Source organism: Stomoxys calcitrans, chromosome 4 (genome assembly GCF_963082655.1).
Source record: "Stomoxys calcitrans chromosome 4, idStoCalc2.1, whole genome shotgun sequence".
NCBI classification, from domain to species: Eukaryota; Metazoa; Arthropoda; class Insecta; order Diptera; family Muscidae; genus Stomoxys; species Stomoxys calcitrans.
Genome location: NC_081555.1, coordinates 102,985,415 through 103,012,620, shown reverse-complemented (window position 1 = coordinate 103,012,620; position 27,206 = coordinate 102,985,415). Strand labels below are relative to the sequence as shown.

Genomic DNA, 27,206 nt, shown 5'->3' with positions numbered 1-27,206 from the left:
GACATAAAGGAAAGAGAGAAAGGAAAGTCACATTGGGCATTTTATTGTTTCTCCCATGGGAGACCACCTTAAATAACCTATTAGGGATGATGAATGAGAAGGGTTTAGAACCCATCTGCTATGTTAGACGATACTATACTGCTTCCAAAGGTTGTGGATCCGAATCAGCTTGCAGGAGGGCCGAAATGGTCTTGCAGATGGTATACCACTGGGCCACCGTAGCGCAGAGGTTAGCATGTCCGCCTATGACGCTGAACGCCTAGGTTCGAATCCTGGTGAGACCATCAGACCATCAAATTTTCAGCGGTGATTTTCCCCTCCTAATGCTGCCGACATTTGTGAGGTACTATGCCATGTAAAACTTCTCTCCAAAGAGGTGTCGCACTGCGGCTCGCCGTTCGGACTCGGCTATAAAAAGGAGGCCCCTTATCATTGAGCTTAAACTTGATTCGAACTGCACTCATTGATATGTGAGAAGTTTGCCTCTGTTCCTTAGTGGAATGTTCATTGGCAAAATTTGGAATTTGCATACCACTGGACTAGACCTAATTGGCTCAATGTTAACCCAGAGAAGACTGAAATCGTCCTATTCACGAGAAAGACGAAGGTGGGCTAAATTGAGGCACCACCTTTCCTAAATAGAACGATTTCGATGTGTGACAAGGTCAAACACTTAGGTGGGATCTTGGAAATCTTGGAATCTGGGAAACTGAATTAGAAGTGTCACATTCAGGAGAGTACCTTGAAGGCTTAAAGATGTTGGGTACTATGTAAAAGGGCAGTAGGCTCCAACTCGGGCTTGAATCCGAGGATAGTCCCCTGGATCTATAGGAGCCTGATGAGAGCAATATTTTCTTACGTCTCAGTAGTTTGGAGGACTGCGATGGCGAAAAAGTTCAACGTAAGAACAATACAACAGGTTCAGAGAACAAGTTGTCTTGGAATGGGCGGAGCGATGAGGGCCGTCTCCACTAGGGCACTGGAGACTTCTCTAGATATCCGACCCATAGACATACAGATTAAGTGTGAGACAGGTCCTGCGGCTATAAGACTTATGGCGATGGGAGAATGGATAGAGGATAGAAGCAGGTCATACCTTGGCGGTATAATCGAGGCGACGATAGGAAACCCGCAAGGATTAGAAAATGTTTCCGATGGAATAGCTAAGACGACAGGTCCAGTGTGAGGGACCGCCACAGTCTAGATATGACAGAACTTTGGCATTGCCATCTGGAAGTTCATGCTAAGCAAATGGATTAAAGCTTGATAATAGGGTGGACATGGGGGTCTATATTGAGAACCCTAGGACTAAAATCTGTTGTCAACTATACTACCACTACAAAAATTCTCATGAACATTCCATTAAGGAACAGGGGATATTTCTCTCACTTCAATGAGTGCAGTCCGATTAATGTTTAAGCTCAATGATAAGGGACCTCCTTTAATGCTGAGTCCGAGGGGCGTGCCGCATAGCGACGACACTTGGTAGAGAATTTTAAACATGATAGGATAGCCAGCATAAGTAAGGGGATAATCACCTCTGAAAATATTTCTGATGTTCAAGCGTTCGGCTTCATAAGCGGCCATGCTAACCTCTGCGCCACTGTGGCCTGTTTTCGACTGTCTGACCATAATACGATCCTGCAGGCGGAGATCGGGGCAATCACGGAATGCTTGAGGAGGGCGTGGTGTTAACGCCAGGATGTCGAGTGTGAAGATCTTTACGAACAGAAAATTGGCCATCAGGGCAATAACAACCAGGTCGGTATGGTCTCGAACAGTCTTGCAGGGTAACGAGGAGATTAATGCGTTCTCATAGTATGGCACGATCCGCATCGTTAGGTTACCGGGCCAAAGCGGAGTAAGGGGAAATGAAGGAGCAGGCGATTTGGCAGGGAAGGCCAGAGGACTGCCGTCCATAAACCTGGGTAATCCGAAGCCTTTCGGACCGACGCAGTCCGAGTTAAGTGTGTGGGCGACTAATGTGCATCTAACACTGTGGAACAGCGAAACGTTCGGTAGACGAAGAAAATCTATGGGCATCCGGATCGTGGGAAGAAGAGGCTATTGCTGAAAGGAAGTAAGAAAGAGGTCCCTAAGAAATTCGTTATCATAACAGGACACATCCGCATCGGGGAAGGGGAAATGAAAGAGCAGGCGATTTGGCAGAGAAGGCCAGAGTACTGCCGTCAATAAACTTGGTTTATACGAAGCCTTTCCGATCAACGCAGTCCGAGTAAAGTGTGTGGGCGACTAATGTGCATGTAACTCTGTGGAACAGCGAAACGTTCGGTAGACGAAGATAATATGGGCATCCGGATCTTGGGAATAAGAGGCTATTGCTGAAAGAAAGTAAGAAAGAGGTCCCTAAGAAATTCGTTATCATAACAGGACACATAGGTCTACGAGCACTAATGCAAAATCGGTGCTGCAATTGATGGCATTTTTAGGGCAGGTAAGAAGTCAGTATGGAGGCCACCGTAGCGCAGAGGTGAGCATGTCCGCCTATGACGCTGAACGCCTGGGTACGGGTATCCTGGCGAGACCATCAGAAAAAATGTTCAGCGGGGGTTTTTTCCTCCTAATGCTGGCAACATTTGTGAGGTATTATACCATGTAAAACTTCTCTCCAAAGGCTATAAAAAGGAGACCCCTTATCATTGAGCTTAAACTTGAATCGGACTGTACTCATTGATTTGTGAGAAGTTCGCCCCAGATCCTTAGTGTAATGTTGATGGGCAAAATTTGCATTTGCAGAAAGTCAGCCATTCGGCACCATAACGGGACACCTAGGACTACGAGCTCACTTATGCAAAGTCGGTACGTCAAGTGATAGCATGTGTAGGGCAGGTGGGGAAGATTATGAGGTTTAAGAGCTTTTGTCTATGTCTTTGTCCGACTTTCGCGGCTAGCAAAGACCAGGATCTTTAGCAACTGAACTTAATACTCCACCCTCGCACACGAGTACCCTTACAAAAATGCACATAAAATATTCAATATAACTTGCTTCATGGTTGACTTTACTGTAGCTAGACACCACTTCGCTAGTCTGACATATGGCCAAAGAAGCCTTCCCTGCAAGAGCTATTGTCCACAATGTGAGGATAAAAACATGCTGCAACTATACGAGGATTTCTGCAAAACCACTCATCTCGCAATGCGAATGCTTGAAAATATTTTCTTTGTATCCATGGAAAATTGTTGGGGTGGTTTGGTGTACTTATCTGCCTCTATGGACAATTGGATGTACTTACCTTGCGCTCCTGTTCATCTTTCGCCAGTTGACCGCCACCGCTGACATTGTTGTTTTCACCATCGCCATCGAAGGGCAGTGGGGTTGTTGGTATATCACATTCCTCCGTTGGTGGCACAACGCAACGCAATGAATGCCTATCGAAGACAAGCATGGCCGGACAACGTTGCAAACGTGGATAACCGCCTTGGCATTGCCAATAGCGATTGCAGGATTTGCCCAAAGGAACATTACCATTGGCATCATCATTGCAAAGAGCTTTGAGAGGCATATCATTCGCACAGATATTCACACGAATCGTCCATGGGGGTGGTGGCAGTAGTGGCGATGTTGTTATTTTGCATGTTTGTTATTTGAATGGACACGGTTAAGGCATTTTTGTTTATGTTTGTTATTCATGTTGTGGAACAGTGAAACCGGCAAAGGACCCCAAGGAATTTTGAGATGAGAATGGCGAAAAGAAAAAAAGAAGATAAATTTACATAAATCATTGAAATATTTAAAGCTATTAAGAATTTTACTACTCGGGGCTTTGAGTATTTAAAAAGAAGTAGCCGGCTACTGCTCCCTGTTTTATGATGATGGCTAACAAAAGGGAATGCTAAAATATCGAAATTTAAGAACTTTTCAGCTAAATATGGCCTAGGAATTAGAAAAGGATATTTTTAAGTTAAATTTTCTTAAATAACTTTCCACCCTCGACATAAAGCCCTTTTGAACTTTTCTTCAGTTTCACTCGCTCCTGCTTTACATAGCTTTTCCGCCATTTAACCTTCCATGGTATACTAAAATCTCTTTTAAACCTCAAAGTGGCTAATTAGACCACTTTCCAATGTGCTCGTGGAACTTCATTTTCCAACTACTCCGAAACTATACACAAATCGACAGACTCTCCCATCATAATCCCCCATGTCCTCATTCTATGCCACTGCAGTCACCATGGGCATGTTACTAATACCAAAAAATCGCTTCTGAAGCCCCCCAGATTGTTGTGCACTCATTTAAAAATGTTCAACATTGTCTTAATTAAAAATTCCCACATCAGTTGAAATGACATTGTAAAACCAACTTCTAAGAGTTAAGGTAAAATGGGAGCAACAGCAGCAGTTACAGTACCAACACCATCACCAGTTCTATTTTGCCCAGGGTCATATACTTACGATGCTTTTGACAACCATCGACATTTTCAGGCCAATCACAGCTGTGGGCATTCTCATTGTAGAGCAGACCGCCAATGCACAATTGTTCGGTGGCTGTACCGTTCCAACAAGTCCAATAACGTGTACACGATGTCTCATGACCAAATATACCATACAACCAGTCACAATGTTCCGTCGAAATTGGACCATCTGTTTTTTTTTTGAGAGGGAGAAAAAAGCAAGAAAAAAATGCACATTTGAAACATGAGGAATTATAATACAACAGCAACCACAAACACAAAAACAACATTTTATAACCAATGACACTAATAACTCTAGCCGATGATGCTGCACCAAGAGTAGCAAACAGGGTTGCCACCGCAAATTAATTTTTAAGAAAAATCATATAAAACTTGATTTTCACAGAAGACACAAATGTCAAGAAAAAAACTTGAATTCAACTGAAAATTTTTTCAAATTATTTTTCTATAGAAAATTTTGTCCAAATTTTGCTTCTATAAAAAATGTCTTCAAACTTTAATTTCTATGGAGAAATATTTAAAAATTTTATTTCTTTACCTATCCTAGTCTTTCGAATCTTGAAGTCGGTGATGGGTTCGTCTTCTGGTCCCTGTTTGTGAGGCTGCTTGATATCTTAGTATAAGAATCTTTGCTTATCCTAGTCTTTAAAATGTTGAGAGAGACTGTGATTGTCTCGTCGTCAGCCCCCTCTTCGCTGGGCAGTATAGAGTCACCTGTCACTGCACGGCCTGATGTCTCAATATGAAGATTTCTGCCTATCCTGGTCTTGCCAATCTTGAAAAAGACAGCCTTGCTCCCGTAGTGCGTCATGCCTTTAGTTCTAGCCAAATTCGTCACGGAGACTTGACCAATGCCAACCACAAGGAGAGTTCCTTCTCCTCCTTCCTGTGGAAGATCTCCTTCCACCTCCCTGGGACCAAAACTTGGTTTTGCTTCCCCAAGAATCCTAACATGCGTTGCGTCGCAAATTTACTGCCCCTTCCCTTGAAGAAGACCATCACCTTTGTAAGCTGGGGGATATCCATCTTTCTCATCAGGTCGAGCTTTGCGCCCTCCCACGGAGCGTGGATACCTCTGACGAGCTGTTTGATGATATCAATACATTTCGCAAAACGCAGCGCAAAGATGTCCCCTCTATACTCGCAGCTCATCATTTGTATGGATGGACCTTCTACAGAGTTCCCAATAGTTAATCAAATCCTCCACTTGGGACCGATGATCTGGTGGAATCCTACCAGATGCATTGGCGATATTGATGACTGCATAAGTCAGCTCATCTCGGTTGTACTTCCTTGTCACTCTGGCGTAAGAGGGCGGCTCCTTACCATTCTCAGCGACCATCTTCCCTTTCCGTGATGGCTGTGGCCTCAGTTTGGAAGTCACAGTCCTCCATGAAGACTCAGGGGCCTCCAGCGCTTCCTTCGATCCTGTTTCGACTTTGTCTACCTACGCAAGACACTGTCTGGAGTCTCCGTTGCGGGGTGGCTTACTTGGTTTTCCCAGAGTACTTGAAAGCGCGGAGCTCATCTCCTTCTTCAGCATTTTAGCAGTGTTATGATCTTCGGGAGATCTGATTCTTTTTCCAGCTTCCGTAAACGAGCTTGGAAAGTCAGTTCTATCCCTTCCAGCATTCTGCACTTTCATCCGATTGCGCTTCAGGTACATACTCCTCTGTCTCCTTTGTCGTGCTCTAGAACGCTTTCTCGGTTTGCTTGTGAGCTCAGCAAAGCCATCGCTCACTTCTGCCGTCATCCCGCTGCCCTCATCTCTCGATTCGGCTGCGATGACTGTTTCACTGACACCATCGCTGTGTGAATCCGAGTCGGAAACTTCACCTTTACTTAAAGGCTGGAAGCGAGGTTTATCCGTCTCTTCCTCATTAATTAGTCTGACGACTAGTTGTGCGCTTGAAGCATTACTCTCGACTTCAGATACCAAGGCACCCACACCTATAGGAGGGGAGAACAACACGCTACGGTCTGACGCAGCCACCGCAGCTGTTGGGACTTTGGAGTTCATTTCTAGCCTACTCCAAAAAAGCTTTAAAATTTTTCCTAATAGGTAGGTCGAGATACGCATATTTTTTTTTTGAGGAGCGAAATGAAAAGCAAGTTCGCTCCACTCATCATTATCAACACACAGATAATTCGCGACCCAGCGTTTCAGGTCTGGATGGAGGCAAATGTTGACGATGTCCTCAAAAAATTTGGCATGGCTGACATTGTCGAATGCCTTCGATAGGTCCAATGCCACAATGACCACCCTATCACATGGCCTAGGCTGATTGAAGCCACGGCAAATGTGTGCGGTGATGGCATGTTAAGCAGTTGTTGTGCTATGAAGTCTACGAAATACATGTTGATGCTCGACGAATGAAAATTCTCCAACGAGGTTCGGGAGGAGTAGCCCCTTAAGCACTTTGGCTACTGGTGAGAGTAGGAAGAACGGTCTGTACAACTCCCCCTTACTCGGGTCCTTTCCAGGCTTCAGCGGCATCAATTTGCCCATCTTCCAGACATCGGGTGCTATAAGAATGTTCTGAGCCCAGTTGAGGACAGTTGTAAGGTACTCGACTCCAGGAAGTTGCAGATTTTTCAGCATTAATGTAGAGACTCTGTCGGGGCATAAAGCCTTGGATGACTTGGCGCCACGGAATATCTTCATAAATTCGTTCACGTTTAATTGAGATGGCTGTCTATCAGCACGAGGGCCACGGCTACAACGGGTGGCATTGCTCCTAGCCTGATCATTCTCGGGACTCAATACTCGGATCAGCCACACGATTGCCACCAAAAGTGATTGAGGCGCTCTCATCCCATCTTCCGGGGTTCGAGAGTGACCTAACAGTAGACCATAGGTTTTATACATCGTTACATAAGTTACATTGACTCAAGTGTTTAGGGCACATATTCCGCTTGTGTTCCTTGACTACCCTGTTTATTTTTAGATTCAGCTCGCTGATTCTGGGTACTCGTCTGTGAGTACTACTGACTGCGTCGAAAAATTGGCCCACACTTGGGGTATTCGACCGGTTGCGTTAATGATGTTTCGGAATTTCCTCTCGGCAACTAGCATTTTTTGGTGGGGTGTCAGATCACTGAAGGGGCAGTCTCCTTCTTCTGATTGATAAACGTCCGCCATTCAGAGGTTAGTCAGTCGGTCGATGGTGAGTATTATGGGGAGGTGGTCTGATCCCAAAGAAATGACGGATTGCTAGGATACGTCACTCAGGAGATTAGGGCATGCAATGGAAATGTCTGGCGAGCTGCTGCACCTCCTCGTAATCTTAGTGGATGCATCTTTATTCAACGTGCAGAACGTTAAGCCTTCAATCTGCTATGCCACGATGATCGTTTCCTAGGGGATAATACCATAAAGCGTGATGCACATTAACGTCTCCTAAAAATCAGGCGAGTATGGTCAGACAGTAGGCCACTTCCACTTATGTCAGGCTTGAAAACTTGGCCATTAATTGGGTCACTACTACCAACCGGCGGTATATGTGAGATTGGTCTATATTGCAGTGACTGGGGGGTAATGGAGTATCACGAAGACCAATCCCCCACTACCACTCCTTAGGCGATTCTTACGATCCTTACATTGTTTCCGTGACAACTATGCAGTCTGAAGAAGTTGGTCGGCATTGTCCCCTGGGTCGCTGCAACCAATATGTTCTTCCAACTCATAAAATCTACTGCGTCTTCGATCTTGCCTCGGAGACCATTGCAATTCAATTGCAAGAGCCATTTACTTCCCGGCACAGGCCTGGCAATATTATATTGCCGCACTTCTGTCTATGTTAAGGCCAAAACGAGATCGAAAAGGCACCCTATTTTATTTTATTTTTTTTTAATCTATTGCGTTGCCCAAAAAGTAATTGCGGATTTTTCATATAGTCGGCGTTGACAAATTTGTTCACAGCTTGTGACTCTGTAATTGCATTCTTTCTTCTGTCAGTTATCAGCTGTTACTTTTAGCTTGCTTTAGAAAAAAAGTGTAAAGAAGTATATTTGATTAAAGTTCATTCTAAGTTTTATTAAAAATGTATTTACTTTCTTTTAAAAAATCCGCAATTACTTTTTGGGCAACCCAATAAATAGAGAAACTCTGTCTTTGTATGACAACTCTCTTCCTAACCTTAACTTCACTCGGAGGTAAACCATCTCCTATGAGAATTAACAATTGACTTACTAAAATACGGCCATGGAAATCGTGAACAGTGTTTACCTTTAGCCCGTGTGACATAGGGGGAAGTTAAAATCACTCGCATTGCCTCAATGTGTATCAGTTTCATAAGAACATTTAGGCAAATAGATTTTTCACCAGAACACCAAACACGACCGGTTGATTGCGACCAATCAAGTCTTCTGACCCACATGACCACCATGCGCTGAAAGGGAAGCTGAGAAGGTGGAGGGTACAGCGAAAACATTCAGAAATGGTAGCTGAGTAGGAATTGACATGCAAAGTGCATGCAATTGAATGTTGGTTGTACAGTTTGTCTGTTCTTTTTTTCTTGTTGTTGGCAGATTTTTTTTTGTTTTTGCTCAAATATATGCCGGCCATAAATTGGCACATTAATAGCTTGGTCACTGTTGTTTCTGATGGTGATGCTACTTTAGCCACTAAAGTTGTTGTATGATGGTACTCCAACACCATTACCAACAGTAGCAAATGCCTGGGGAATTTGGAGAACAGTGGTAGTCTTGGGAACGCCGAAATGGAATTACCAAATAAAAAATCGAAATTAAACACATTATCGACGAATGGGTAGAAAAATGCCCAAGATACCCAAAAATACCCATCTTAGAAAAAAATCACACAAAAATACTATTCGATATTTTTAATAATAGCTGTCCATAGTCTCAATACTATCGTTAATTTCTCATCACCTATATTTCAAACAAAAATAAGAAGTAAGAAACAAGAGAAAATTGGACGAAAATTGCGCCCTCTATAGGCGCAATGTAGCTTATAGGACACATTCGGATGAAAATTGCGCCCTCTATAGTCGTAATGGTTCTTAAAGGATACATTCGGTTACTGATCGTTTATTTTTGCCAATTTCGCAAAAAATTTTCCTTTGTCGATAGTATAAATAGGAACAAGTAAAAAGGCGTTAAGTTCGGCAGGGCCGAACTTTGGATACCCACCACCTCGGGAATATATGTAAACCACCTTTCATCAAAATTCGGTAAAAATTTCATACCTTATGTCCCATATTAGTTATATCAAAATATGTTCCGATTTGGACCAAATATAAACCGATCTGAACCATATACGACACGGATGTCGAAAAGCCTAGCATAAGTCACTGTGTCAAATTTCAGTGAAATCGGATTATAAATGCGCCTTTAATGGGGCCAAGTCCTTAAATCGCGATATCGGTCTATATGGCAGCTATATTCAAATCTGGACCGATCTGGGCAAAATTGAAGAAAGACTTCGAAGAGCCTAACCAAACTCACTGTCTCAAATTTCAGCGACATCGGACAATAAATGCGTCTTTTATGGCCCCAAAACCTAAAACCTAGATATCGGTTTATATGGCAGCTATATCCAAATCTGAACCGATCTGTGCGATATGGCAGAAGTATGTCAAGGGGTTTAACTTAACTCACTGTCCCAAATTTCGACGACATCGGACAATAAATGAGCATTTTATGGGCCCAAAACCATAAATCAAGAAATCGGTCTATATGGCAGCTATATCCAAATCTGAACCGATCTGGGCCAAATTGAAGAAAGATGTCGAAGGGCCTAACACAACTCACTGTCCCAAATTTCAGCAAATCGGTTAATAAATGTGGCTTTTATGGGCCTTAGACCCTAAATCGGAGGAATGGTCTATATGGATGTGTGTGAAGATAAATTCCGAATTTAACTAGCAGAGACACAAACCGCTTTGTTAACAGAGTGCGAGAGAGAGTAACAGAAGTATTAACAGAGATCCACTGAGGGGTTAGCAGAGCTCTGTAAATACTTAACAGAACCAAAAAACAAGAGAAATTAATTAAATTTCTTACTTTTTATCAATTTTTGCAAATATTTGTAAAAAAAAGGTAAAACCATAACAAAATTTGGAGTAAAATATCAATGCTTTGAATCAAAAACACCAAATTAAAAATATCTATTACCGTAGTACTGAGAAAAATGAAAAATTTATAAAAAAAATATTCTGGGCAGGATTATGACCAATGGTCCTGGAGGACATCTAAGAATTCTACAAGGTACTACCATACATCGTTGGAAAGGTCACGATGTGTGCTTTCCAAAACATGTCCTTATTCGAAAATCGAGCAGTTGGTTTTTTCAAATTCCTGTCTTTTTTTTAAGAATTTCTCGAAAAAAAATCTGGACAGAATAATGGCCAATGCTCCTGGAGGACATCTAAGAATTCTACAAGGTACTACCATGCATCGTTGGAAAGGTGACGATGTGTGCTTTCCAAAACATGTCCTTATTCGAAAATCGAGCAGTTGGTTTTTTCAAATTCCTGTCTTTTTTAAAAAAATTCTCGAAAAAAAATCTGGACAGGATAATGGCCAATGCTCCTGGAGGACATCTAAGAATTCTACAGGGTACTACCATACATCGTTGGAAAGGTGACGATGTGTGCTTTCCAAAACATGTCCTTATTCGAAAATCGAGCAGTTGGTTTTTTCAAATTCCTGTCTTTTTTAAAGAATTTCTCCAAAAAAATTCGGGACAGGATTATGGCCAACGCTCCTGGAGGGCATCTAAGAATTCTACAAGGTACTACCATACATCGTTGGAAAGGTGACGATGTGTGCTTTCCAAAACATGCCCTTATTCGAAAATCGAGCAGTTGGTTTCTTCAAATTCCTGTCTTTTTTAAAAAAATTCTCGAAAAAAAATCTGGACAGGATAATGGCCAATGCTCCTGGAGGACATCTAAGAATTCTACAAGGTACTACCATACATCGTTGGAAAGGTGACGATGTGTGCTTTCCAAAACATGCCCTTATTCAAAAATCGAGCAGTTGGTTTTTTCAAATTCCTGTCTTTTTTAAAAAAATTCTGGAAAAAAAAATCGGGGCAGGATTATGGCCAACGCTCCTGGAGAACATCTAAGAATTCTACAAGGTACTACCATACATCGTTGGAAAGGTGACGATGTGTGCTTTCCAAAACATGTCCTTATTCGAAAATCGAGCAGTTGGTTTCTTCAAATTCCTGTCTTTTTTAAAAAAATTCTGGAAAAAAAATCTGGACAGGATTACGGCCGACGCTCCTGGAGGACATCTAAGAATTCTACAAGGTACTACCATACATCGTTGGAAAGATGACGATGTGTGCTTTCCAAAACATGTCCTTATTCGAAAATCGAGCAGTTGGTTTCTTCAAATTCCTGTCTTTTTTAAAAAAATTCTGGAAAAAAAATCTGGACAGGATTACGGCCGACGCTCCTGGAGGACATCTAAGAATTCTACAAGGTACTACCATACATCGTTGGAAAGATGACGATGTGTGCTTTCCAAAACATGTCCTTATTCGAAAATCGAGCAGTAGGTTTTTTCAAATTCCTGTCTTTTTTAAAAAAATTCTGGAAAAAAAATCTGGACAGAATAATGGCTAATGCTCCTGGAGGACATCTAAGAATTCTACAAGGTACTACCATACATTGTTGGAAAGGTCACGATGTGTGCTTTCCAAAACATGTCTTCATTCGAAAATCGAGCAGTTGGTTTTTTCAAATTCCTGCCTTTTTTTGAGAGAGAATGTAGTTGTCTAGCCGTTCTGTTGTGTACTCTATGTCGCTCTTTTCAGTTACAAACATTGAATGTTAGATATTAAGCTTTCTGTAAAAATGTTAATTACATGAAAAAATATTCTTGGGAATGTATACTTTTCAACTCTATAAAATACCTCATAAGTTTTCCCATAGAGGTCGCTTGTGTTATTAGCGTACTCGCATATTGCGTCTGCGCTGTTTACTTATTCCACTTCTGTTACAAGCTTTTTGAACTTTTGAACATAGTGTGAGGTGTCTATACTTTACTTTGTGTAGGCCATATGGACATATATTTTTGGCGTGTGTCTGTGAGTACAATTGTTTTGCTCTACACGCGAAATAAAACTTCAAAGCAACCAATGCCAAAATCCAATGTGTAACATTGTATCTTATATTTTTTTATTGTTTGATAAAATGCACTAGAATGTAAACCTTTTAAACTTAACAAAAATTTTCTTATTAAAAAATTGTATATACTTCTCTCTTAAAAATCTTTGGTTAAAGAATGACGTTAAAAATTTTTTTTTTTTGGTTTACTATGTAAACCGTGTTTTTTTATAAAAGTTCAGTCTTTCATGTTTAAAACTTAATGAATAGTAGATTTTTAAATGTTGGTTTCTTACAAAATATGTAGAACAAATTGTTATGAAAATATATATTTCTAAGCTTTAAAAATATATATTTCTAAGCTGATTGAGCATTTGTCGAACGATAACCAATAAGCATTTAGCAGACAGAGAGCAATTTTGCAATCTCACTACGCGCGAGAAAGCGACGTAGAAAAATTATGTGAAACATATGTGTGTGCCAGAGAACAGCAGCATGCCACCACAAAAATAAATGCTAATAATAAACTTGTAGAGAATGGCATGCTTTTAGCTATGACTACGAAAAAGAAACAAGCAACGTAACAGCAAAAGCAACCAAAAAAATCAAAATAACTTTACTTGACTTCCTAAGCACTCAGTTTAAGCATTTATACACTATCAAAGCAACATGAATGGATTTTTTTCTTTAGCTTTGACTTTTTCCTTTGGCTTTCCATAGTCAAGCAACTAAACTTCTGTAGACCTAAAGCGGACTTTTATATAGGGAATTTTGAGCACTATCCAGTAAAGTTTTTAAAATTGGACTAAAAACCAAGCCTAATCAACCAACTTAAGGGGGCTTAACGACCACCTAGGGCCATGAAATTTTTGCACATGATCTCGCTAACATCTTACCTCTAACCATTAAAAATTCAGTGAGCTATATTTAATCATTCATAAACGGTAGATTTTTTACTATTTTTTTCGATTCTATTCTATTGAGTGGTGGTGGGTAAAGCAAAACCATTGCATCTAATCCTGGACATTCTCCTCTTGAAATCATAAAACTATTTTTCAACAACATGAGACCTCCCACCGACGAGGCAAACTTTTTTATTTTTGTTCACAACCAAATAAAATTGTGTAAAAAATTTTTTCCAGACGATTATTACAATACATACGGTATATTTAAACAATCCATACAGCTCCAATTTCACTTGTCTATTTCCGACAAAATTGTGTAGAGTTTTAATATAATGAAAGTTATAATTTTTTTAATAAAGTCTTCGTATAAAACACTTTTTTTCGATATTTAAAAATTGTTTTATAGAAACTTTTTTTTCTCTTTTAAATCCATATAAAATAGTTTCGCACTAAGGCGAAAAAGTTTTTTTTTTTTTGCTCCATAATGAAACCTAACTTGACGAATGCTTTCACTAGAATGATTCTATTGGGTTGCCCAAAAAGTAATTGCGGATTTTTCATATAGTCGGCGTTGACAAATTTTTCACAGCTTGTGACTCTGTAATTGCATGCTTTCTTCTGTCAGATATCAGCTGTTACTTTTAGCTTGCTTTAGAAAAAAAAGTGTAAAAAAAGTATATTTGATTAAAGTTCATTCTATGTTTTATTAAAAATGCATTTACTTTCTTTTAAAAAATCCGCAATTACTTTTTGGGCAACCTTTATATTTCTTTTTTTTACCCTCCACCATAGGATGCAGGGGTATACTAATTTCGTCATTCTGTTTGTAACTACTCGAAATATTCGTCTGAGACCCCATAAAGTATATATATTCTTGATCGTCGCGACATTTTATGTCGATTTAGCCATATCCGTCCGTCTGTCTGTCGAAAGCACGCTAACTTCCGAAGGAGTAAAGCTAGCCGCTTGAGTATAAAAGTATAAAAATACTTTTTATTAGTGTAGGTCGGTTGGTATTGTAAATGGGCTATATCGGTCCATGTTTTGATATAGCTGCCATATAAATCGATCTAGGGTCTTGACTTCTTGAGCCTCTAGAGTGCGCAATTCTTATCCGATTTGAATGAATTTTTGCACGAAGTATTTTATTATGATATCCAACAACTGTGCCATGTATGGTTCAAATCGGTTCATAACCTGATATAGCTGCCATATATACAGATATGGGGACTTGACTTCTTAAGTTTCTATATGGCGCAATACCTATCCGATTTGGCTGAAATTTTGCAAGACGTATTTTATTCTTACTTTCAACATCTGTGTCAAATAAGGTTTAAATCGGTTCATAACCTGATATAGCTGCCATATAAACAAATCTGGGATCTTGACTTCTTGAGCCTCTAGAGGTCGCAATTATTATCCGATTTGCCTGAAATTTTGTACGACGGATTCTCTCATGACCATCAACATACTTGTTTTGTCTAAGAAGAGATGCCGGAAAAAGAACTCGACAAATGAGATCCATGGTGGAGGGTATCCAAAGTTCGACCCGGCCGAACTTAACGCCTTTTTATACCCTCCACCATAAGATGGGGGTATACTAATTTCGTCATTCTGTTTGTAACTACTCGAAATATTCGTCTGAGACCCCATAAAGTATATATATTCTTGATCGTCGTGACATTTTATGTCGATCTAGCCATGTCCGTCCGTCTGTCCGTCCGTCCGTCCGTCCGTCCGTCCGTCCGTCCGTCTGTCTGTCGAAAGCACGCTAACTTCCGAAGGAGTAAAGCTAGCCGCTTGAAATTTTGCACAAATACTTCTTATTAGTGTAGGTCGGTTGGTATTGTAAATGGGCCATATCGGTCCATGTTTTGATATAGCTGCCATATAAACCGATCTTGGGTCTTGACTTCTTGAGCCTCTAGAGGGCGCAATTCTTATCCGATTGGAATGAAATTTTGCATGACGTGTTTTGCTGTGATATCCAACAACTGTGCCAAGTATGGTTCAAATCGGTCCATAACCTGATATAGCTACCATATAAACCGATCTTGGGTCTTGACTTCTTGAGCCTCTAGCGTGCGTAATTCTTATCCGATCAGAATGAAATTTCGCACGACGTGTTTTGTTATGATATCCAACAACTGTGCCAAGTATGGTTGAAATCGGTCCATAACCTGATATAGCTGCCATATAAACCGATCTTGGGTCTTGACTTCTTGAGCCTCTAGAGGGCACAATTCTTATCCGATTGGAATGGAATTTCGCACGACGTGTTTTCTTATTATATCCAACAACAGTGCCAAGTATTGTTCAAATCGGTCCATAACATGATATAGCTAGCATATAATCCGATCTTGGGTCTTGACTTCTTGACCCTCTAGAGGGCGCAATTCTTATCCGATTGGAATGAAATTTTGCACGACGTGTTTTGTTATTATATCCAACAACTGTGCCAAGTATGGTTCAAATCGGTCCATAACCTGATATAGCTACCATATAAACCGATCTTGGGTCTTGACTTCTTGACCCTCTAGAGGGCCCAATTCTTATCCGATTTGAATGAATTTTTGCACGAAGTATTTCGTTATGATATCCAACAACTGTGCCAAGTATGGTTCAAATCGGTTCATAACCTGATATAGCTGTCATATAAACAGATCTGGGGATTTGACTTCTTGAGCTTCTAGAGGGCGCAATTCCTATCCGATTTGGCTGAAATTTAGCATGACGTATTTTATTTTTACTTTCAACAACTGTGTCAAATAAGGTTCAAATCGGTTCATAACCTGATATAGCTGCCATATAAACCGATCTGGGATCTTGACCCCTAGAGGTCGCAATTATTATCCGATATGCCTGAAATTTTGTACGATGGATCCTCTCATGACCATCAACAAACGTTTTTATTATGGTCTGAATCGGTCTATAGCCCGATACAGCTCCTATATAAATCGATCTCTCTATTTTACTTCTTGAGCCCCCAATGGGCGCAATTCTTATACGAATTGGCTGAAATTTTACACAGGTCTCCAACATATAATTTAATTGTGGTCCGAACCGGACCATATCTTGAAATCGTTTTAATAGCAGAGCAACTCTTTTCTTATATCCTTTTTTGCCTAAGTAGAGATGCCGGGAAAACAACTCGACAAATGCGATCCATGGTGGAGGGTATATAAGATTCGGCCCGGCCGAACTTAGCACGCTTTTACTTGTTACTTCTTATTTTTTGTAACAGCACTTACGTTGCACAGGATTAACGCATGTCGCAGTTCATAGAAGCTAATGGTGCTTCATTTCGATGAATAAACTGTACCATCCGTGTAGCCATAAAGCAGCTTTTGAAATTGGAAAGCTGCAAGAGAAATTTCCTACGCTCCAACATTTCCCCATGTTCTGCACTGACAGATCAGAAAGACAGAGAGAAAGAGAAAGAGTTGTTTTGATTGCCGGCTGGCGAAAGGAGCATTTGTCGAACGATCGCCAATAAACATTTAGCAGACAGAGAGTAATTTTGCACTCTCACTCACGACCAATGGTCTTGCTTACATTGCATCTACTACAGTTAGAGAATTATTTCAAACTCTGAATGAACAATTGTACTCACGCACAAATAGTCAAAAAGCAGTGCCAATGCCTGTTATAGACTATGACAGCGGTGGGCCCAATTATTTGGCTATGTTTGCGTGAGTACAATTGTTTTGTCTACATGCGAAATAAAATTGCAAATTGCCTAACCTGCAATATTATTCACCGAATGTTCGTGGTTTGTTTTAATTTCTGCTTGTGGAAAGAGAGCTCGCTCGTAACAAAAAAAAAACTTCTCTGCTGAGAGAAAAACCACAGGGTACCGATTTGGCCCTCGCTGGTCTAGACCAGGCATGGGCAAAGGAACTCTTTTGAGCATTTGCACTTAGCAGCTTATTCTCGTTTGGTGGATACTAGCTCTCTTTATACACGTTGAAATAGAAACAAACTACGTACATTATTAATTACTGATCAGGCAACATAAACACAAATAACGACGAATGAATGAAAACTCAATTTGTTCCTTACCAGACATCTTTTGGAGATGCTTAATTTGGAAGCAAACACAGTCATGTTCAAATTGTAATGAAACATTTGCTCAATAAGTATCTATCAATAGAAAGGCTCTCATCATTAAAGCCACAAGTTCAACCCAAAAAAAAACTCATTTGAAATTAATTGTAAAAAAATAACTATTTTCGAACCATTTTGTCATTGTAATTTTATTTCGCGTGTAGAGCAAAACAATTGTACTCACGAACACAGCCAAAAATATGTGTCCATGCCTGGCATAGATAAAGTAAAGTATAGACACCTCACACTATGTTCAAAAGTTCAAAAAAGCTTGTAACAGAAGTGGAAAAAGTAAACAGCGCAGACGCAATATGCAAGTACGCTAATATCACAAGCGACCTCTATGAGAAAACTTATGAATTATTTTATAGAGTTGAAAAGTATACATTCCCATGTATATGATTATATGTAATTAACATTTTTACAGAAAGCTCTAACATTCAATGTTTCTAACTGAAAAGAGCGACATAGAGTACACAACAGAACGGATGGACAACCACATTCTCTCTCAAAAAAAATTTTTTTCGATACATTTTCAAAAAGGACAGGAATATAAAAAAAACCAACTGTTCGATTTTCGAATGAAGACATGTTTTGGAAAGCACACATCGTCACCTTTCCAACGATGTATGGTAGTACCTTGTAGAATTCTTAGATGTCCTCCAGGAGCATTGGCCATCATCCTGTCCAGATTTTTTTTCGAGAATTTTTTTAAAAAAGACATGAATTTGAAAAAACCAACTGCTCGATTTTCGAATAAAGACATGTTTTGGAAAGCACACATCGTGACCTTTCCAACGATGTATGGTAGTACCTTGTAGAATTCATAGATGTCCTCCAGGAGCGTTGGTCATAATCCTCTCAAAATTTTTTTTCCAGAATTTTTTTAAAAAAGGCAGGAATTTGAAAAAACCAACTGCTCGATTTTCGAATAAGGCCATGTTTTGGAAAGCACACATCGTCACCTTTCCAACGATGTATGGTAGTACCTTGTAGAATTCTTAGATGTCCTCCAGGAGCATTGGCCATTATTCTGTCCAGATTTTTTTTCGAGAAATTCTTAAAAAAGACAGGAATTTGAAAAAACCTACTGCTCGATTTTCGAATAAGGACATGTTTTGGAAAGCACACATCGTCACCTTTCCAACGATGTATGGTAGTACCATGTAGAATTCTTAGATGTCCTCCAGGAGCATTGGCCATTATCCTGTCCAGATTTTTTTTCGAGAAATTCTTAAAAAAAAGACAGGAACTTGAAAAAACCTACTGCTCGATTTTCGAATAAGGACATGTTTTGGAAAGCACACATAGTCATCTTTTCAACGATGTATGGTAGTACCTTGTAGAATTCTTAGATGTCCTCCAGGAGCATTGGCCATTATCCTGTCCAGATTTTTTTCGAGAATTTTTTTAAAAAAGACAGGAATTTGAAAAAACCTACTGCTCGATTTTCGAATAAGGACATGTTTTGGAAAGCACACATAGTCACCTTTTCAACGATGTATGGTAGTACCTTGTAGAATTCTTAGATGTCCTCCAGGAGCATTGGCCATTATCCTGTCCAGATTTTTTTTCGAGAATTTTATTAAAAAAGACAGGAATTTGAAAAAACCAACTGCTCGATTTTCGAATAAGGACATGTTTTGGAAAGCACACATCGTCACCTTTCCAACGATGTATGGTAGTACCTTGTAGAATTCTTAGATGTCCTCCAGGAGCATTGGCCATTATTCTGTCCAGATTTTTTTTCGAGAAATTTGAAAAAACCAACTGCTCGATTTTCGAATAAGGACATGTTTTGGAAAGCACACATCGTCATCTTTCCAACGATGTATGGTAGTACCTTGTAGAATTCTTAGATGTCCTCCAGGAGCGTCGGCCGTAATCCTGTCCAGATTTTTTTTCCAGAATTTTTTTAAAAAAGACAGGAATTTGAAGAAACCAACTGCTCGATTTTCGAATAAGGACATGTTTTGGAAAGCACACATCGTCACCTTTCCAACGATGTATGGTAGTACCTTGTAGAATTCTTAGATGTTCTCCAGGAGCGTTGGCCATAATCCTGCCCCGATTTTTTTTTTCGAGAAATTCTTAAAAAAAGACAGGAATTTGAAAAAACCAACTGCTCGATTTTCGAATAAGGACATTGTTTGGAAAGCACACATCGTCACCTTTCCAACGATGTATGGTAGTACCTTGTAGAATTCTTAGATGTCCTCCAGGAGCATTGGCCATTATCCTGTCCAGATTTTTTTTCGAGAATTTTTTTAAAAAAGACAGGAATTTGAAAAAACCAACTGCTCGATTTTCGAATAAAGACATGTTTTGGAAAGCACACATCGTCACCTTTCCAACGATGTATGGTAGTACCTTGTAGAATTCTTAGATGTCCTCCAGGAGCGTTGGCCATAATCCTGTCCCGAATTTTTTTGGAGAAATTTTTTAAAAAAGACAGGAATTTGAAAAAACCAACTGCTCGATTTTCGAATAAGGACATGTTTTGGAAAGCACACATCACCACCTTTCCAACGATGTATGGTAGTACCTTGTAGAATTCTTAGATGTCCTCCAGGAGCATTGGCCATTATCCTGTCCAGATTTTTTTTCGAGAATTTTTTTAAAAAAGACAGGAATTTGAAAAAACCATCTGCTCGATTTTCGAATAAGGACATGTTTTGGAAAGCACACATCGTCACCTTTCCAACGATGCATGGTAGTACCTTGTAGAATTCTTAGATGTCCTCCAGGAGCATTGGCCATTATTCTGTCCAGATTTTTTTTCGAGAAATTCTTAAAAAAAAGACAGGAATTTGAAAAAACCAACTGCTCGATTTTCGAATAAGGACATGTTTTGGAAAGCACACATCGTGACCTTTCCAACGATGTATGGTAGTACCTTGTAGAATTCTTAGATGTCCTCCAGGACCATTGGTCATAATCCTGCCCAGAATATTTTTTTTATAAATTTTTCATTTTTCTCAGTACTACGGTAATAGATATTTTTAATTTGGTGTTTTTGATTCAAAGCATTGATATTTTACTCCAAATTTTGTTATGGTTTTACCTTTTTTTTACAAATATTTGCAAAAATTGATAAAAAGTAAGAAATTTAATTAATTTCTCTTGTTTTTTGGTTCTGTTAAGTATTTACAGAGCTCTGCTAACCCCTCAGTGGATCTCTGTTAATACTTCTGTTACTCTCTCTCGCACTCTGTTAACAAAGCGGTTTGTGTCTCTGCTAGTTAAATTCGGAATTTAACTTCACACACATTCTATATGGCAGCTATATCCAAATCTGGACCGATCTGAGCCAAATTGACGAGAAATGTCGAAGGGCCTAACACAACTCACTGCCCCAAATTTCAGCAAAATCGGATAATAAATGTGGCTTTTATGGGCCTAAGACCCTAAATCGGCGAATCGGTCTATATGGGGGCTATATCAAGATATAGTCCGATATAGCCCATCGTCGAACTTAACCTGCTTATGGACAAAAAAAGAATCGGTGCAAAATTTCAGCTCAATATCTATATTTTTAAAGACTGTAGCGTGATTTCAACAGACAGACGGACAGACGGACGGATATGTCTAGATCGTCTTAGATTTTTACGCTGATCAAGAATATATATACTTTATAGGGTCGGAAATGGATATTTCAATGTGTTGCAAACGGAATGACAAAATGAATATACCCCCATCCTTCGGTGGTGGGTATAAAAATATCAATCGATATTTAGACAAAAAATAAAATATCGATAGAATCGATAGTGCCATCGATATTTTGCTAGTTCTGCAAAGGAATCGAAGGGCGGCGATAATGGAACCTCCTCTTACCCAAAAACACGAATCAAAAATAAAAGTGGACCGATCGCCACAATATGGGTATCATATGCCGTGGGTAGTCCATTGGATCTACAGGAGCGTAATTAGACCACAACTTACTTACGACTCAGTAGTTTGGTAAACTGCCTTGGAGGAAAAGTTCAACATAAGGACCATACAACGGGTTCAGCGAACATGTTGTCTTGGCAAAGGCGGAGGGATGAGAACCACGCTCACTAGGGCACTGGAGGCTATTCTAGATAACCGACCCATAGACATACATATAATGTGTGAAGCACTGCGGCTATAACACTTAAGGCGATGGGAGAATGAATAGAGGATGGGAGCAGGTCATACCATCGCGGTAAAATCGCGGCGACGATAGGAAACCTGGGAGGAAGTGAAGAGGTTTTCGATCGGATACCTGAGATGAACCTTGAAGTCGAGTGCGAGGCACTGCTGCCATCGGCACAGTCTTGGATTGATGGAACCCTAGTATTGCCATCTGGAAGATAATGTTACACGAATGGATCAAAGCCAGGGGACAGAGTGGGCCTGGAAGTTTAAATTGAAAACCCAGAAATTGAGATTGAGATCTGGTTTAGACTGCCTGACCATGATACGATCCTGCAGAGAGAGATCCGGGCGATCACGGAATAGTTTTTACGCGAGGACGTCGAGTGTGAACATCTTAACGGACAATTAAGTATCCATGAAGGCAGTAACAACCAGGGCGGTAAGGTCACAAACAGTCTTGCAGTGTAAGAAGGAGATTAACGCCTTCTCTGGGGATGGCAAAATCTGCATCGTTTGGGTGCCGGGCCATAACGGAGTAAGAGGGAATTAAAAGTGCAGACGATTTGGCGGTGAAGGCCAGCCAAATCCGGAGGACAACCATCAATAATCTTGATTAACCCGAAGCCTTTCGGGTCGACGCAGTTCAAGTTAAGAGCGTGGGTTACGAACGCGCATCCTATGGAGAGATTCGGATTGTGAGAAGACTTGGCTGTTATTGAAAGGAGGTAAGAAGAAGGTCAGTATAGAATAGAAGAGATGGATACTTGAGGACGAGTACGAGGCATTGCTGCCAGCGGCATTGTCTTGGATTAACGGAGCTCTGGTATTGCCATCTTGAAGATCATGCTATACAGATGGATGAAAGCTAGAGGACAGATTTGGCCTGGGGTCTACATTGAGAACCCATGGACAGAGAACTCTTTTCATTTGCCTGACCATACAACGTTCCTGCAGGCGGAGATCCGGCGATCACGGAATGCGTGAGATGGGGTGGTGTCGAGTATGAACGTATTTGCGGACAGTAAAATTGCCATAAGGGCAATAACAACCAGGTCGGTAAGGTCGCGAACAGTCTTGGAGTGTGAGAAGGAAATAAATGCCTTCGCTGGGGAAGGCACAATCCGTTTCGTTTTGCTGACGGGCCATAGCAGAGCAAAAGGGAAAGAAAGAGCAGAGGGTTTGGCAGCAGAGGATTTGGCAGCAGAGGATTTGGCGTCAACAAACTGGGTTAACACAAAGCCTTTCGGGTCGGCCAGTCCGAGTTAAGGGCGAGGTCGACGAACAGCGAAACTGTCGGTAGGACAAGATAGTTTCTTCGTTTCCTTGTCCTACCGACAGTTTCGCTGTTCGTCGCCCTCGCCCTTAACTCGGACTGGCCGACCCGAAAGGCTTTGAGTTAACCCAGTTTGTTGACGCCAAATCCTCTGCTGCCAAACCCTCTGCTCTTTCTTTCCCTTTTGCCGAAACGGATCCAGTTCCGGAGAAGACAAGGCTATTACTGAAAGAAGATATTAAGAAGGAGGTCAGTATAGCTTTCAGTCTCCTGATGGGACACATAGGACTACAAGTTCACTTATGCAGAATTGGTGCATATGTAGGGTATGTGGGGAAGATGGAGAGCTAAGGAGCATTTCCTATGACATTGGCCAGCTTTCGCCGCTAACAGGCACTTAGGTGGGGTCAGAGTAGAAGACATGAACCCATTTCGGGGCGATTGTAAGTAGCAAGGAATTTCTGATTTAGTTTTTCCTTTTCGATTTCACTGTCCTCTGCCAAAAGGACATTTTTCAAATCAAACAATTTTCAACGAACAACAGACCAGGTTAGGCCATGCCAACTCCAACCAAAGACACACACATTGCAACAATCATGCCATTGGTAGTGCCGAAAAAATAATTCAAACTCAAATCTTTGAAAGCAATTCTATGCTGAGTGGTCCATGTGTAAAATGCCATGGATGGATGGATGGTTTGGATTGGATTGTATTGTTGTCGTCTTATTAAGGTTGCAGTGAATCTTTGGCATTTCGATAGCCAATATCGATGTTATTGATGTTGCTCTGCTGACCAATGTTATGTGTAGCATGGCCTGAATCTGGTTTTGGCCAACTTGTTTGGTTAACTAAGGTGCTTCATTGAATTGACCATTTAAGATTTGTGCCTTGTTCAATAGTTCGGACGAAGGGCAAACTGTATAAATCTATAAGTATGGCAATTTTCAAAACAGTTTTCATTTTGTTCATTTTTCATAGTTTTTTCTTGGCCAAAAAGAGGAAGAAAAAAAAACTACTGAAAACATATTGACCCTAATTGGATTTTATGATTAACTCAAACAATTTTTCCCAGGAATACGAGAGGAAAGAAAAGAAAAATTGTTTCACATTACAAGCAGTATGAATGAGCATTGTCTGTGTGGCAAATATTGAGCTCATTTTGAAATGAAATGAAATTTGACAAGCATACATGTCAGCTGCGCTGTTTTAAGCAGAGGAATAGGAGTCTGCATTAACAAAAAAAAAATCAAGATTTTTGCACAAAATCTTTTAAGAGCTTCAACTAAAATTTGTATTTGCATTGATTTTTACAAATAAAAGAATATTTTTAAATTCTATATCAAAATATTCATAAAAAATGTCCTTTCATACTTACTCGCCATTTGTTTATCCTCACAATAGTTGGCACGCCATGGATAATCACAACCTTCTGTTACACCGCGATGTTTACCAGCAAATACCAGACCATTTGGACAATCGTACAATTCCGGCTGATTATTGACACACTCCCAATAGCGATCACAATAGGTGACATCACCAACTACACGTCCTTTATGTTTGCAGGGATCTTCCTGATTTGATTTCAATTGTTGTCCCAGAGCAGTTGAAAAGACTGATTTTATGAAATAGAAAAAATAGAAAAATGTTAAAAACAAGGCAACAGGTGGAGTTAGAATATAGAAAAATAATATATAAATTATTAATTAAAAAATTATTATTAAATATTAATTAAAAGTCAACATTTTATAAAATAAAATTTCTATACAAATTGTTTTCCTAAGTTATTTTTACAGAATTTTTAGTCCATATTTTATGCCGTTAGAAAGTTTTGTCAAAATTTTGTTTCTTTAAAAAAAATTACGAACAAAGCTTTATTTTTATATAAAACTAGCTGGACAGGGCCCGCTCCGCTGCACCTTCTTTTCCTTTATATGGAACAAAATTTTTCTTGGAATATTTATTTTCGACAATTAAAGAGCTTTTAGTGAAATACCGTGCTACGAAAAGAGTATATGCATATCGCTGGGCTAACAATATAAGTGCCTGAATTCCATATGATCTTTACTGGACCACGAATTCGCTCGGAGGGTTTAATGCCATTCTCAAAAAACTTTATTTCCGCCCGATATTCTGCTAATGTCCGATTAAGGAGTGTTTACGGGGTCCCCTAGACACTTGGCTCTGAAAAAATATCAGCATCGTGCTCTTGTCTCAAATACAATTTATTTAAACTCCATATTGCCATAGGATAAGGCGTCCCCCAAACACTTGGCCCCAAAATTGGTTTTCAAATTAGTTTTCCAATCTCAAATACCTTTCATTTGAGCCACACAATGGCATGATCAGCAAATTTTTACCCTTTTGGGCGGTGTTTGGGGAAAGAGCGGTCGTTGCCCCAAAAACATTGTCCCACAGTTGGATTTTCGTATTCAACTCCTAAATACCTTTATTTGAACCTCAAATTGCGATGGTGAGTAAATAATTGCTGTTTGTGATCTATTTTGGGACAGGGGTAGACCCGCAGAAAATTGGTCCCGAAAGTGGGTATCAATTTCATATGAGGCCCACATTGACATGGTCGGTAAATATGGCCGATTTAGGGGTGTTTTGGGAAGAGGGGTGGTCCCCTAAACACTAAGCCCTGAAAAAATATCAGCATCGTGCTCTTCTCTCAAATACCATTTATTTAAACGCCATATTGCCATTGGTTAAAGGGGAGTTTATGGGATGAGGCGTCCTCAAACATTTGGCCCCAAAATTGCTACTCTTTGGGGTGTTTTTTGGGAAAGGGCGATGCCCCAAACACATGGTCCCACATTTGGATATCATATTTATATTTTACCCCCAAATACCTTTATTTGAGCCCCATATTGCGATGGTCAGTTAATAATTTGTATGTGAGGTGTTTTAGGATAGGGGTAGACCCCCAATACCTTTCATTTGAGCCCCATATTTAGGGGTGTTTTGGGGAGTGGGGTGGTCCCCCAAACACTTAGACCTGAAAATATATCAGCATCGTGCTCCACTCTCAACTATAATTTATTTGAACCCCATATTGGCATTGGCCTCGAAATTAAATATCTAATTCGTTTACTTATCTCAAATACCTTTCATTTAAGCTCCTTATTGCAAAAGTCACCAAATATGTCCGGTTTAGGACAATGGCCCCAAAAACTATCAATATCGAGCTACACTGTCTTAAATACCCAAATTGTCATGGTGAGCAATTACGTCCTATTTGGGGGTTTTTATGGTGTTGGGACGTCCCCTAGACAGTTGGTCCCGAATGTTGATGTCTGATTCGTGGTCTGCTTCCAAATACCTTTCATTTGAGCCCTATATTTCCATAGTCGGCAAACATGACCGGTACGGGGGATGGGGCGGGCACTCAGTGACTCGGCCTTGAAAATATATCGGATTCGTGTCCTGGGGGTGGGGCGGCGCTATAGACGCTTTACCCGAACTTTGATATCAGATTCGTGCTTTGCTTCCAAAGACCTTTCATTTAAGCCCCATATTGATATGGTCGTAAATTTTTCTTCTTTGGGGTATGTTCTCGGGGATGGGCGGTCCCTCAAATATTTGGTCCCACATCTGGATATCAGATTCGTATTCTACACTATTTAAGCCCCATATTCTCATGGTCAGTAAATAAGTCCTTTTTGGGGGTACTTTGGGGAAGGGGAGGACCCCCAGAAACGTTGTCCCAAATTTGGATATCAGATTCGAATTGTTCAAAGTACGTTTGAACATGAAGTCATGTGCACCCATGTGCAGACATGCGTTCACGTATGCACATGACCCACTGTGCATAACGGTACATTGAAGTAAGTTCTTAATCGCTGATTCCGCCTTGACTTCATATTTGTTTACCTGGAATTGTTGCTTGTAGCTTGGAAAGTTGACCGTTTTCGCGGGGTCCAAGTGACAAGCAACAACCAAAAAAAGATCAGTCTCGCTTTTAAATCTCAAACCCGCGCATCGTATTCGCTCCCCCTCAAAGTGAACCCAAGTGAAGTGAAAAGCAAAAAAGTGATCTTACATATATACATATAAACAATCGTTAAAGAAAAGAACATTACAAACAGTGAAACAAAAATTAACAAACTCAATTTTCAGACGTGAAGAAGACACTAAGATACAACATAAACCCACAAGAAGACCCAAAATCAACACAACACATGGTTAAACCATCAAAGTGCGGGACACCAAAAATAAACACAAGTGCGGGCCACTCTACACACCATCAACCAATTCCTATATCCTTAGACCCAAAATCAGAATG

General features: G+C 40.2%; 1 protein-coding gene across 2 annotated transcripts in view; it reads right to left on the bottom strand.

Moving 5' to 3' along the window:
- Positions 1-27,206, bottom strand: part of LOC106089679 (protein obstructor-E) — a 561,865-nt gene that overhangs the window by 69,995 nt on the left and 464,664 nt on the right. For both annotated transcript variants that reach the window (XM_059367810.1, XM_059367811.1), the window contains exons 3-5: positions 24,297-24,533; positions 4,414-4,602; positions 3,255-3,511 (exon numbers count right to left, since the gene is read on the bottom strand). In XM_059367810.1, coding sequence (XP_059223793.1) covers positions 3,255-3,511; positions 4,414-4,602; positions 24,297-24,533 — 683 coding nt within the window. The remainder of the gene's footprint in view (positions 1-3,254; positions 3,512-4,413; positions 4,603-24,296; positions 24,534-27,206) is intronic.